Source organism: Lasioglossum baleicum, chromosome 18, assembly GCF_051020765.1.
Source record: "Lasioglossum baleicum chromosome 18, iyLasBale1, whole genome shotgun sequence".
Taxonomy (NCBI): Eukaryota; Metazoa; Arthropoda; class Insecta; order Hymenoptera; family Halictidae; genus Lasioglossum; species Lasioglossum baleicum.
Window position 1 is genome coordinate 3717622 of NC_134946.1, and position 15249 is coordinate 3732870.

Here is a 15249-nt window from a genome sequence, read left to right on the forward strand (position 1 = left end):
ATTCTAATCGGCTCTTCCCGCCACGATAACCACTGCTGTGCAACAGGTGTATCGCTGCACTTCTCAAAGCAAACAGAGCGAGGCCTTTGTCCACTGATAATTTTCTACCGAGGCAATTATGCTGATAGCAGCGGCGCCGATTATTTTAGTGATAATGGTACAGTTCGTGACAGCAGTGGCGTGCACGACAATTTTGTATCTTTCATGATCCTGAGACGATCTTCATGATCCTGAGAAGGTCTTTGTGATCCTGAGACGATCTTTCTGATCCTGAGACGATCTTCATGATCCTGAGACGATCTTCGTGATCCTGAGACAATCTCCCTGATCCTGAGACGATCTTCCTGATCCTGAGACGATCTTCCTGATCCTGAGGCGATCTCCCTGATCCTGAGGCGATCTTCCTGATCCTGAGGCGATCTCCCTGATCCTGAGACGATCTTTCTGATCCTGAGACGATCTTCATGATCCTGAGACAATCTTCCTGATCCTGAGACGATCTTCCTGATCCTGAGACGATCTTCCTGATCCTGAGACGATCTTCCTGATCCTGAGGCGATCTTCCTGATCCTGAGGCGATCTCCCTGATCCTGAGACGATCTTTCTGATCCTGAGACGATCTTCATGATCCTGAGACGATCTTCCTGATCCTGAGACGATCTTCCTGATCCTGAGGCGATCTTCCTGATCCTGAGGCGATCTCCCTGATCCTGAGACGATCTTCCTGATCCTCAGACGATCTTCCTGATCCTGAGGCGATCTTCCTGATCCTCAGGCGATCTTCCTGATCCTCAGGCGATCTCCCTGATCCTGAGACGATCTCCCTGATCCTGAGACGATCTCCCTGATCCTGAGACGATCTCCCTGATCCTGAGACGATCTTCCTGATCCTGAGACGATCTTCCTGATCCTGAGGCGATCTTCATGATATTTATGGCGTTGTCGACCTTGATATTAATGATCTCAATGATCCCGATGACCCTGATGATCCTGAATAGTCGATTGTTTTAGACGATTCCGATGACATTAAGTACCCCGTTGATTTTAACGACCCAAGTGATTTTAATGATCTCGTCCTATAACCCGCGACTTTCATAAAACTTAATTGTGCATATAAAATCGACCATAAATATTAATGTCAGCGTTTTGGATTTTTTCGTATCGGATTAAAAATTGCGGTCGCCGTCCCTTTGATCATCTCGTGCGTGCGTGCGACGTCTGGCAGCAGCAGTAGCAGCATCGCATCGGTCGCAGGAAGAAAAGTCATTCGAATTAAAATCCGAAGCCGGTTTTTGTTCGCCGGGTTGAACGTGTAATTTTGAGGAGGCCTCTGATATACCCCTGGTCTCTCTAGCAAAACCTATTTTTTTACCGTCCCATTAATCTGAGTTTAATCTGCGAATAGTTGGTGCATCTTTATTGCATCCTGGGCGTTGTAAACAGGCTGTCATCCCCGGGCTACGCATTAGATAAGATATAAAAGCGGACGTTCGCGGATAATACGGCCTTGTAAACCACGAGGTAATTGTTCTTGCACACCGCTAACGCGATACTCGATTTTTCTGTTGCAGGTAAGCTGAAAACGCATCCCATGGGAGTCTCGGCTCGAGAAGAATGATGTCAGGACTCGGTAAAATTGCACTTCGTTTGTGCGAACTTATTATTACACACGGCTGGCTGCAATTAAGAATTATATCCAGCTAGTCGTCGTTTTAATCTCGGGTTTAGAACAATTATTTTTAGATGATGCTAATGATTTTGATGATGTTGAACATTTTGATTATTTTGATGATCTCGGTGATTACAGTGACTGTAATTAAGAGTTATAATCTGACGATCACATCATTTGAATTTCGCGGGGTGTGGAACAATTATTTTTAGCCGAATAGCGCAATTAGTAATGATTGAACGAAGTTCATAAATATCGCAGACCCTGAAATCAGCACTATGATCGCTTATCTTGTAAACACGTGGCTCAGACAGTTTTCACGGTGAAGTAATTTGTTTCGCACGTCGTATCGGTTCATAAAATGAGGGGGAATTATGTAAAGCACTTCGGCAAACGGGTAACACACCGTTATCTCGCGTACAAGGTTTAGATTATATTACAATGTCCTCTATCCGCAGTTGCTCCGGGCAGGCTACCTGAGCTAATTAGCCAAATTTTCTGGACCGGAAAATTTTTCTTTTATTTTGATCTATGTTTCGTCTCAAATCTCAACCAACGTTGTAAGAACTTCAGAAGAATTTAATTATTCATTTGAACTTATTAAATTCAATGGATCTCTCTTAACCCAGACATAAAAAAATTGCTCATTGTCTTCTCGATTCCCACATGATTCATTGGAGCAAACTCTGCATTTCGTACTAAAGTACGTTGTTAATATAGATAGAAGACTTTTATTAAAAAGATAATAATTTCATAGAAATCGCTGGAAAAAGTGTTAATAAAAATTCAATCTCTAGGTGAAAAATGACTGTTTCAGTATCGAAGAATTGCTAAATTTTTTGGTCGTTACACGCCAATTACCAGAACAGTGTGGCAGATTTTTCGCCAAATTTATCGCCGATTCGTTCCCGGCCGAAAGCGAACGTTGTCAGTCAGTGTCTCGGTTAGTCAGCCGACAGTCAGTGTTATGTAAACCGTTTCGAAGTGTATCGTTGAATGAGTCACATCGGGTATCGATCGGGGAACCGTGAAAATTCGCGGCTCGCAATTCCGTGCCGAGCGAAATTCTCGCTCGGGAAATTCGCGGTTTGTTCCAGCTTGTTTCCGGATTTTGCGGGATTTCTTGCGTGCTCTGATCTCGTTATGCAACCCCTCCCGGGACCGAAACGAACGAAAGTCGTGGGAGTGAAGCAGCGCGATACAGATTAGCATTGCCGAGAGCCGGTCGAGTCTACTTTCTCGCAACCGAGAGGAAAGCAACGGTCGAAAGGAAGACTAAACCCATTAATTAATATGTGAAACACCCATGCGATCCGAGCAGACTCGCTCTTGAACTCGCTTTTTCTCTTTAGGGTCGCGAAACTGGCCTCTGGTCGTAGAACAGGTTTAAAACGATGTTTCAGTCATCGTTGGGTTAATCGAAGTCTATCCTTGCATCCACTAACATATTCGCCACACTTTGCTGATTAAAATGAACCCAAACACGACACAATTCCGAGTAAATTTAGTTTTGCCTCGATTATGCGAACTCATCAGTGGTTATACGCCAATGGTGAATTGCACAGGCAAATATACTCCGAATGCTGTCGTGTTTGGGCTAGTTTTAACCAGAAAAATGTGACGAACGATTCGATAAGAGTTTCATTGAAAAATTATTGAAAATGAAAAAATGTCGTGTTTAAGATACTAACTATAATTCTGCGTGTGTATTCGGTACTGAACAAACATGACGGGACGAGGATAACTTTCGATTAATATTTTCAATCATCCATGAAACAGTGCGTGCGTATACCATGTCTCCAAATTATAGAGTAGAAAGCTCGTATCGGCCTATATCATTCCACACTTCATTTGACTCGGTTCTCGATTAGACTTTCTCTTAAATTGTATAATCTCCTAATCTTCGCTTTTTGCGCTATGCCAACGCCAGATTATATCGCTAACGATGGCTCCGTGTTCAGTTTCCACGTGACTACGAAACGGAAAATCGGTTTCTCGATTTCGAATAACTTCGGAAGCCGATTTCCATCCGACCAGACTTCGCTTTATTACTTCATCGCAGATAAGAATCCGCGTTGATTATCTGCATGCACTCGCGGCATTCTGATCGGGGATGCGATATCGCACTGAGACCCCGGAATGGTAAAAACTCACCGCACTGGCTTGTTACTTAAGGCCGCTTTCCAATCAGATGAACAAAACGTGCAATTAACGAACGCCGTCGGTTACGAGTGTCTCTGGGTCAGAGGCCGCGCAGTTCAACGAATATAATAAATAGAGTCAACAACTGTGTTACTTTCACGTCGGGAGGACGCGTTCAATCGAGAACCGGTTCCCGATATTATTCGCCGCGTTTCTCTCATCCGAAAACCCGCGGAGAACTGATTAACCTCTCCGACTGCGAAAGTCATGCTGAACTTTTGTCGTTTCTAACGATTGTTTAAATGAAACTTTCACCAACGTATCCGTGACATTTTTCTGATTAAAATGAGTACCCACACGACATGGTTTCGATCATAGTCACTCGTTGAATTCGCGATACAGTAAAACATCGATTATGCGAACTAACCAACGGCTGTACCGCGATCGTGGATTGCACAGGCAACTATGCTCCGAAGTGGATCGTGTTTGTACTCGTTTTAATCGGGAAAACATCACGCATATGATGCTAATAGTTTCATCAAGTGCTGGCGACAGGACAGGGGACAGCAAAGTGGTCGAAATTCATACGCATAGTGTGTTTCAAAGTGTTTCCAATGGACTAGTAGTGGGGATAAACATTGCTGAAACGATCGTGCAAGATCAAGATAGAACGTTGAGAGATGTATGAGATAGTTAGAAGGGGTTAAGGATCGCAGAAGGACACCCGGTAGATCCTAAGCGGGCGCATGCGAGCCGAGATATCGAGCTCAGGAGGGCAACGCCCGAAGTGGCCTTGCTCGCGACCTCCTCGGTGAGAGCTTCTCCGGAGGCTGGCTTCTTCAGGTTCGCGACCATGCGCGCGATCATGCTGCTCCCGTCCACGCATGTACACACGCACACACACACGAGATCCACAGGTGGATGCGTGGCTCCGCTGCGTGACGGTGCGTCGGAGAAGTCGATGAAGAGCGACGGAATGGCGGAACACGAGCAAAACGAATCGGAACTGAACGATCCGGAGTAGCTGAACAGAGTTGGGGAAGGCCAGGGAGCGATCCACGAAGATCCAGGGAGATCTAAAGAGATCTGGAGACATCTTCAATGAATATCTACCGAAGGTTTAGGATGTTAGAAAAAAATTCAGGAAGGTGTAAAAAATTTCAAAAAATTCTACCGAGTACCGAAAGGGTCCGAAAAAGGGCCAACAAAATTCTGCGGCAGAGGGCAAGGTCCAAATGTCCTTTCAAAAACAGCAAATGCGTAGGAGATTGGTGCGGTCGAAGAATAAAAAACTGCGAAATAAATGTTAACAAGACTAGAAGTCAAGGATGTAACCGACACAGGTTGAAGACTGGCTATCAGAACGCTGCAGGGGGATAAATCTGTGGGAAACGCGCAAAGGCGGCGAGGAGAGCGACGCATTAATCAGAAGACCGTCATAAATACGTCCAGATTCCATCTGCGATCCCTTTCCGAGGCTTTCCGTCGCCCTTCTGCCATCCGCAGCCTTCTCCCGGGTTCGCCGCCATGCTTCTGGGCTGGCCGCGCTCGATAACTAATGACACGGGACAAGGAATGGCCAGGCGAACCAACCGGGGGAAGCCGAAGCTAACTAGAGGAGCAGGATTTAGTAGGCTGGCCGAGAGAGGAAAGCCTCGAGAAGAGGATAACTTGGAATTTCAGCGGAGGAGAGCCGGGATATGCACTCGCCCAGGAAAACAGGAATGTTAACGAAGCCGGTCGTCGTTTATTCCGCGAGCCAATCTTTCCGCTGATGCTTCTTCTGTTAACCTTGTCGCCTCGAAATTCAGAGATCCCATAGATTATTATAGCGTTAACATCGATGGAATACGGTAATATGTCTCCCTCTAAGACGCACAGAAGCTAAATCGGGATCAGATATGTCGGTGAGATGATACTAATTTAACGAATAGACAAATTAAAGAAAGAAAAATTGTCGGTGCATTCATTAGAACATACAGGAGCTAAATATTTTCACAAAGAAATCGTGAGACTAATTTTGAATCATGGTTATGAGTAGAGACTATTAGATCAGACGGTTGATAGAATAGAACGTCGCTCAAGAATGCAAAGCGTGTCATAGTGAGGGGATATATGTCGTCGAATGCCTCGCAGGATATTGTAATTGTAATTCGAAGGTCAGGATGTTGTAAGAATAACAATTCCACCCAGGTATTAATACATATGCTAATGATACACTCGTACGGCATTGTTTATTGTGATTGCTAGCCGGTCTGCAGGCTACAATTGTTCTAATACGCCGCTGTTACGAGCAGACCTTGTTACGCTAATGCGTATTTGCACGGCCACCATCGTGAACTTGTAATTAATGAACTTGAACCCACGCTCCGTATCCTTGAGACTCCTTATATCCTTGGAGTACGCTGGGGTACAAGAATTTTTCAATCATTCTTCGCTGGCAAACCACACACAGCTAATTTGTGTCGCCCATTTTACGGAGCCTGAAACATCATGGGGTCAGAGGAGATCCTAGAATGTCTTTTATTTTTCTATTTAAGAACACTGTACAAATTGGCTAATTCCTCTTTTTAACAAAATTACACTGGTCGTCGTTCTATATGTATATTTTTACACAATTGTTTAGCGTAACAGTTTGAACAGCAATGTCACCGAGTATAGCGAGCTGAAATCGAACAAGTGGTTGGAAATTTGTTCGACATCGAACCAGTTCAGCAACTTTTTCTCCTCTCCGTACTTTCTTCACCCACTTCGCGATTAATCCCAGGAGAACAATGGAGAACAATGGTCAACTGTGGCTCGAACAATGTGTATCTAGCAAAATAAAAAGTTTAAATATTTCTTCTGGGGGTATTCGTGTCGTCGCGTTCTCCTAGCCAGGATGGAAAGTCGAGAATGGCTCTTCCATAATGCCCGAGTTCCCACCGATAGGAACCCTGGCGACAAGGATCGAGTTACCCTGGAAGTTGTGCAAGTGCATTACCGTCTTGTTAAGACAATAGCTCCCTGGTTTGGAGAGGTTTAATAAACGAAGAATAGATATTACAGGTCGTTTACAGAATCCTCATAAGTCTAAGAACCCTTAGACCCATTTCTGGATCCCTTAGGAAGTCTTCGAGAATATCAGGATTCTCTAGGTCTCTTGGGATCCTTCTGGATTTCTGCAGAACTATTTTTACCTTTAAGACTTCTGTAGGTCTATTTTTACCTTCTACTTCTGTAGTTCTTTTTGAACCTTTTTCAATTTGTTAGGACCCCTTTCGATCTCTGTGGACCTCTTTCGAATAGTATACCTCCCATAACTTTTCACAACTCTCTCCATTGCGGCGTCGGATCGCAGTTCAAGCGGAAACAACGTAGTAACATTTCTCGTTGCCTGGGAAGAAGGGAGTCCGCAAAAGGAGCAACGGAAGCTTAACAAATGGATCCCGTATTGACGAACGAATGAAACACACCGACTACACTATCAACGATACCGCTTACCATACACGTATACTCGATCGAAAGAGTGGCGGATCGATTTTGCATATGGGTATCGGTTTCCATCGCGGGCCCCGTCGATGCGGAACGTAATTAAGTGGAATGGGAATATCGACGCGCGGGAAAAAGTGGCGCGTGTCCAGAGATCTAGCGATCTACACAGGCTCTCGTGCTGGATCACCGTCGAGAAACTTTCGATCGATCGCTCGCGCTCTTTCTGGTATTCGATCGACGATCAAACCGGCGAGTCCGGCTGTGAAAAGTGAATGGATGAGGATTTGGCGCGTTTATGACGAACATCGGTATAGAGTAATAACACTTTATTATTCTCACAAGTGATTGAAATTACTTAAAAAAGCAATAACATAACATTAGCACGAAAATAAACGGTGAATCGAGTATGATGATTGGCGGCTGACCCGCAGCTGAAAAATTTCGAGACCGCCACCTGGCGAAGTGCATCGCGCCTGGTTCGGTGTTACGCGTGTTGCATAATCGTCTACTCGTGCGCCGCGTTATGCAATTTGCTCGTAAACGATGCAACGAAAAAAAAAGAATTCGTACGACGCGAGACGGAGACGTATCGCCGGGATCGGTGGTGAAAAGATCCTGCTTGAGAAACCGTCGGGCCTTCTTTCTTTCTCTCTCTCGTAATTAAAAAACTAATGGAAAATGTTAACGCCAGTCATCGGCGGTCACCATTGTCTTACTTATTAAAAAATATACTTATTAGAACATCTATTTTCCACTTTATGACTAAATTCAATAGCAATGACCAATTTTAAACTGAAACGACACCGAACTTAGCCTTTCAGCATCGTTATTTCTTGCTGATTCTACAAGATCATATTTCTAACTATAATCTACTGATCAGGTTTTCGGAGCTGCGACCCCGCTGTGCGTGGGTGGCCGGCGCGTTAGATGTAAATTCTAATTACACGATAAAATGGAACAGGCGTTATTACGCTGCCGGTTATTGCCTCGAACAATCGTCGGGCAAAGAAACGCATCCCTAATGGCAAGAAAAAGTCGCACGTTGGAAATCCTCCGCGCAATATGTATCGAACTTAGTGCCGTCATTAAATTAAACACCGTTATCCAATGGAATTACGTTCGTTACGTCACGAGTGCCGAGAAGCAACGATTACACCGCCTCGCATGGTTCGCCATGCAACGACGGCAAGGGACGCGTTTCATACCACACGATCCCATCCTCTTGGGAAAGATTTAGTGTTGCCCGGTGAAGCGTTGAATCAAATCGCCTCGAATACCTTTTTAATACTTATGCTCGCGGATCACGCTTCCGCGTCGTTCTGATTGCAGTGCATGTTGCCGCGCTTCTTCTGCCAACCTACATTAAGCTAGCCGATCGTAGTCGATGGGAAATTGAGCTACACTGTGACGGCCATCGGTGTCCGGCGGCGAAATTAGGTTCCCGACGTGTGGAAACATCGGAGCACGGTCTCTGCAAATTTCTGGTGTCTTTAATTAACCCCTTGCCGTACCATTTTCGTGATTAAAACGTCTTTACCCCCAAAAATGTCGTAGAGGGGAAAAGAAAATTCATTTTAATGCTTAAACATTAATCACAAACGAATCAAATTTTATTTCATCTGAAAGTAACATTCATATTTGTTAGACTTTGTTAAAATCTTCATGGCGAGTCTGACTCGTTAAAATACGGCAAGGGGTTAATATTATGTGTACATATGTAGTTCGCATTGCCATCTGTTGGTCCCCAATGTCCAATAACGAAATTTTAAGTCGAAGTTCTACAGCTTGTTCCTCGCGACTTATCGATGTTTTTGCAGAAGTTCGTTCGTGACCGGTGATCAGCAGCCTAGAACATAACGACGATTTATTACGTTAGACAAGAATGTAAAATTCGGAATGCGGCTCCCGACGAGTTTCGTAATCGCGTTAATCACGGAAATCTGATTCCAGGATGTTTACAATCTGAGGAATGTTAATTTCAACATTTCCCTGGGCTTGTTCAGTGACACATATACCGGCTCCTCCATGCGTTGAAAAAATGTAGACGGCGTTCCCTTCCCAGAGATGTTCTGCGTCGTTGCGCCGAATGAAAGTTGCAGAAGAAGATGCATCGACGGAAAATCAAATTATAGCCCGCGATTTTATGTAATTCCGTGTAGCCGGACGATCGACTCCGCGAATTTCTTTTCGCAGTTTCTAATGTTCCGTATCTCTCGAGGATCTTTCGGGTCAACGAGCAACAGACAATTCTCGGCGAAAATTCTGATTGTTACATTATTATATGTTTCGTAACACACGATTTTCGATCGGCCGATTCGTTGCGCGAACGAAACCGAGGTGAATGCATCGACTTATTACGCTTTCGAAAAATCGACGTTGTCACGGCTTTTTTTTTAGAACGCGCGCTTCCGCAATAGGAGACCATGAATGCAAACTAGAGAAACGACAGGTAAAACTCAACTGCGTAATGAGTAACATTAAAATGAAGATACCATGGAAATATTGGTTGTCCGCGGTCATAAATTCCCGGCATAAATCACGGACGCGCTCTTTGAACATTCTTCTCTATTTTACAGAGTTTATTTACTCTCTGATGAAGTTGTTACTAACGGTGTTCGCGACGACAATCGGTTTTGAACGGTTGAATAGCGCCGGTCACCGGTGACCCTCGCGGCCTTCGACGTGTTAATGAAGACCGCCGACTTTTACGGTGAAAACGGACGATAATCGCGCGTATATACAAGAAGAAATCGGCATGAACGCATTGAATACAAACTGGTCGGGATGAAGTGAGTCGTTAATTCTCTGCCACGAGAGACCACCGAGAGCTGCGGATTCCCCTTTAAACAAAGAAGTCGAGATTCTCCTGGACATGAACAGGAGCAAATTGGAGAAAGTTCGGCGAGCATTGAAGCTTCACCTTGAGGTCGGTCGTTTTACGAGCTCCTGAGAGCCGAGACGTCTCGTTCTTTGGTGAGGTCAGGTTCGTGTCCTCGTCCGTCTGTCTCCCTGTCTGTCTGTTGTCCGTCTGTCTATCTGTCTTCTCCGCGGAACCCTCGTTCCACATTCGGTAACGGCACCGCCATTTCCATACAACGTGGCAGAAAAAGAGCAGCAGCGAAAGAAGTCGCGAGGGGAATACGAAATTTCTCTGGCTACTGGTTTTTAAATCGACTTGACCAGGGGGTCCGGGGTCTGCAAGAAGAGGATGGCTCAGGAGATGCATTCTTTTGCGTCGACCAATTTTTGACTGTCTTTTGGATTCCTTGCTTTGAACTCGCAATATCCTTGAAACTTTTTCCGCAACACGTGTCGGAACGAGCCATGCAAAGCTGTTCAAATAAAATTAGGTTAATGACAATTGTTAAAACGTGTAATCATTATCTCGCGACACTAAACGGAACGGACTTTCCAGTCTGGTCAGTGCAAGACAAAAATATTCCTTTCTTCAGTAGCTTTCTACAAGTTTATTACCGGCCCATTCAGAACATTTCAGATTATCTACATTTGTCAGTACACTTTTTGTCCAAGACATTGTTTTCTTTCATGTCTTTCTAGAAAATACATGCAGGTTTTTCTCGCGGTTACCTCATCGAGAAAAACAAAATAGAATGGGGAAAAGTGAGTTAGTTGGCTTCGGTAGGAGTCGATGGCATCCGCAAATATGAGCGCGACGAGTCCGAGAAACCTGTCCGCTGCCTTCGTACAGATTATTCCGCGTGCCTGCTTCCGCTGGTAATCTGCTCGATGGATGCCATCATAATTCGCTATGTGGGGCGACAAGGTTTCGCATTAAGGCGTTAATCGAACGCGGACTGCGGGAACCCATCAATCATGCAAACTATTTCTCATCTGCATGAAAAAGTGTGCCAAAAACACAGAACGGCATTTATTCAAATCAGACTTTGTTCCCTGAAGAATCGAATATGAAAATCCAAGCCTGCCCTTACGTCATTCAGTAAATGTATGTCATTCCAAGCTATTACATCTGTTTATTGATTCGTTAATTTCAACTATGATTTTATCAGAAAAGAATAGAAAAATTTTCGTATGATTTTTGAGCAATCAGTCCGGTGTAAATTCATATTGGTTGAATTCACGTGAAAACCGAACATTCAACCAGAAAGATAAAGAAATTGAGCGAGCTCGCACAACCATGATAGTTATCTATAACTACAAAAATTCTCGACACAAAATACATTGTTGCGATTTCTCCTTTCTCTGCTCATTTTGCTAACAATTTTTCCGGTCGTACAGTAAACTATCGCACAGGCAGACGCGTAATTGAATCGCCGAATGGTTCCGAACGAAAGCGAATCGAGGCTCCGCGGAGCTTTTCTGATTCGCTGCCGGCCGATTCGCGGGAAAGTGATCCGAGAACGAGTCGACGGAAAAGAGAAAGAAAAAGGCGGCGCGCGGGTTAGAAAATCGGCTTCTGGGAAGGGACCGTTTTCACCCGAGGATCGTTTTGCAACAGTCGATGCACCGATCGATACCGGCGCGGTGCGCACAATGCAGTTGAATCTCGATTTCTCGGACCGCGTCGTCGAGGAAATGATTAAACCGAGCGCGGTGAAAGGATTCCGCCGGCGGACGTATCGGGATCGGTGTTCCGAAGGCTGAGTTTTCCGTTTTTTTAATCTTCTTTTTCGCTTTAATTCAATGTGCAACCACGGCCGAAAGAAAGTTCCACGATCCGTGTGATAAGCTGGACAAGCATATTTCATCTACGGAATTATCGATGTATCGGTGAGTCGACACACAATTTCATGGGAGAACTTCTTTGCCTCCAATGATTTATTTACGACACTTTTACTTGAACATTAATGACAGTTTCCTGATTAAAATGACACCAAACACGATACACTTCGAATTATATTTACTCGTTTAGTCCACGATATAGTACAACCTCGAGTATCCGAACTGACTAGAGCAAACTGGACGAGCAAGTATGCTATGAATTGCGTCGTGTTCGTTCTCATTGTAATAAAAAAAATGTCACGAATGAATATAACCAATTCTGAGTCCGTCAGTTCGGATAATCGAGGTTCTACTGAATCGCGAATTGCACAAACAACTATGTTCCGAATTATGTCAAGTTTGTATTCATTTTACTCGGGAAATTGTCACGAATACGCTGGTCAAAATGTCGTCAAAAAATTTAATAATTGTATTATACATGATATCATTTGAAATCTGAACATGAAACTTCGGCTGCATTACAATTAACAATTATACTTGAACATTGAAGTAATTTTTTGAACAGTATCTTTGTTTATTAACCTTGTAGAAAATTATTAGCCATCGGCTCCCGAGCGGTACACTCTGCTGCCAGGTCTTAGTATTGCAATAATTATAAAGTTATCGTGTAGATTACGACGCGACGAAAGTCTCATCAATCAAATCCCCGGTACTAAATTTATCTAATCTTATCCGGTCGAATCGCAATGGCACGATACACCGCATCATTTATAATTATTTGAATGACAAAACTTTTGCATTCCACCTCGTTTATCAACTGCGAATATAAACGTCCAATTCATTATTCTTTAACATAAGTGCCTTTTCATTGGAATAAGTCGCATTGGTCATTAATCAACATTATAATCGATAATATACCTCTATTATTATACCATTGTCTGCGACGTAAACAATTTAAAAATCGCTTATAAAAATCATTTGCCTAACGTTTATATAAACGCTTAAAAATCGATTACTTCATAGGAAAAAGTTTCCCAGCATCGATATGAGGAAAATTGCAATTTTTTAATCACGATAAAAAATCTCTATTGGTAGAAGTTTCTTAAAACTGCAATTTTTTTTTAATTAGTGCAAACGCTTGAAGATTGGCACTCTGCTATTAGATCGTTGACAAATCATCTCAAATAGCGCGAATTTGCAGGAAAAACATTCGGTTGCAAAAACAGCGTCCCCATTCCGCGGATATTTTCACTTGCGACAGCATGTCGGAAAATAAATCGGAAATGTGGGCTAATGGCCGAAAGACGCGCTACGAAAATGGCCCTAGAAGTGTAGTACAGGGGACAAGAGCTCCGAAACGGGTCCCGCAAAGAGTCTGAAGGCTCCTTTGCTAAATCCTGTCTCACGCGATGGAAATACCGGTTGTGTTAAAGGAAATGCTCTACATACCCGACGGAAAGAGCAGAGCACCGGCGTGTTATGCCTTTAAGATCGCCTGCGATCTACCATCTTAATCCCGCAATTATCCACGCGTCGTTAAATCCATTTTTTCCCCTTTTTCCTTTTGCCCAGGATGCCACTCGTTTCATCTTGTCGCGGCTGTGTGAGAGACCTTGCACGTGCATCGGGTGTTCAGCTTTATTCTCATCCACGCTTTCTTTGTCGAGCAAAAAAGAAGTGTACTTTTAAAACGCTTTTGTTTGTAATTATTTCCTCTTTACCATAATATTCGTGACATTATTCCGATTAAGGCGAGTACAAACACGACCCGCCATGGCCTGTGTAATCCACGATTGCAGTAGAACCATTGGTTAGTTCGCATAATTGAAGTTCTACTGTATCGTGGATTAAACGAGTAAATAGGATCGAAACTATGTCGTATGGGTACTCATTTTAATCAGGAGAACACCACGAAAATGGTGGTAAAAGTTCCGTCTAGGAATAATTAAAACGAAAGAGTTTCAATAATTAATTGTTAGTACTTTGATTGGTTCTGATTTATTTCGAGATCACATATCAATCATTATAGAGTGATAGACGAGGATCCCGAAATTTTTAGCTTCGAACATTTGTTAACGCAAAAAGCAATGCAACAAATATTTATCTTTGAAACAAGATAGAAACCTGGATTTCTAGGGATTCCATCTTAAATGCGCTTCCGCTCTGGGGAATTGGAGCGATATTTTTTCCCTAGCTGCAGAATCGTCTTATTGTTTAAGACGGTTCTCACGGGAGTTTCGCGGCTCGGGTAGAAAACAATGGATCGGCTCGTTGGGCACACGACGCACGCGCATTCTTTCGGGTGCAGGTGTGCGCGCGTGTAATTCGACGCACGAGCGAAAAAACGACTGGTTGGCCACGTGAGCCGCCTTGAGAGCGACTTCGGCTTCTCGGAACAAATGGGGGAAGCGAGCATCGTTCACATACTTATTTTTACATGGGCATCACTCGATATTCCATCGGCAGGCGCCACATATTGCCGCGTTCCGTGAACCGTGCGAGCACGTGCGGAAAACGCCGAATGGCGCCTCGAGATCGTCACGTATGCGTCGATTGCTCTGTGGAGCATCGCTGTGGCGCTCCGCGGAGCTGGGAGCGCCTAGGCTCCGCCCACTCGACGCTCCGCCTACTCGACGTACTCCACATTATGTCCTGTATCTTGTGAAGTACCGATCCTATTGAGAAAACGTTTAAGCAAAAATTGTTCGATACAAAGAGACACGTCTTGTGGGGTAATTTTCCTTTTTATGACTTGAATGGCAGAAAATTATACAAAATAAGCGAGCATATATTGTCGTTAGACGATGATCAATCTTAAGAGATATCGACGAATTATAGTTGAGGGTCAATTGTAGCCGATGCACACCCCCGAAAATTACATAAGCCGGTCGAGAATGTTGAACAGAGGGAAGTATCGTCCTCCACCTATAGCTCCGGGCCTCGGCCTTCCTAAATTCCAACAGCGCATCCCGTTAGTCCTCCACCTGTTCGATCGAGGATGCCCGTGGAACTATTGACCACTTTCCAGTCTGTTTACCACGGCGCAAGTCGTTCCAAAGAATTATGAATGGGACGATCCGTCGAATCTTCGTTCACCACACTTCGGTCCCCCGAAGACAACTATAGGTTCCCCAATTTTTTTCCCCGACACCGAGTAACATATCGGATTCAAACTTGACGAGTGTATTCGTCAATCATTGGAGGACTTACGGGATTTCTTTCACGCGTGAACGATCATTCTGTCCGGAGTTATAGCTGTCCCA

General features: G+C 44.1%; 1 protein-coding gene across 12 annotated transcripts in view; it reads left to right on the top strand.

Moving 5' to 3' along the window:
* Positions 1-15249, top strand: part of LOC143218036 (uncharacterized) — a 92806-nt gene that overhangs the window by 55477 nt on the left and 22080 nt on the right. The window contains exon 2 of one of the 12 annotated variants that reach the window (XM_076442935.1): positions 1572-1630. The exons of 10 other annotated variants lie outside the window; for them this stretch is intronic. Coding sequence is in view for 1 of the 2 variants with exons in the window: in XM_076442933.1 (XP_076299048.1) it covers positions 12027-12034 (8 nt within the window). In the remaining variant the exon portion in view is untranslated. Of the gene's footprint in view, positions 1-1571; positions 1631-1660; positions 12035-15249 lie in introns of those variants that run through there. One more of the 12 variants, XM_076442933.1, reaches the window with a different exon arrangement.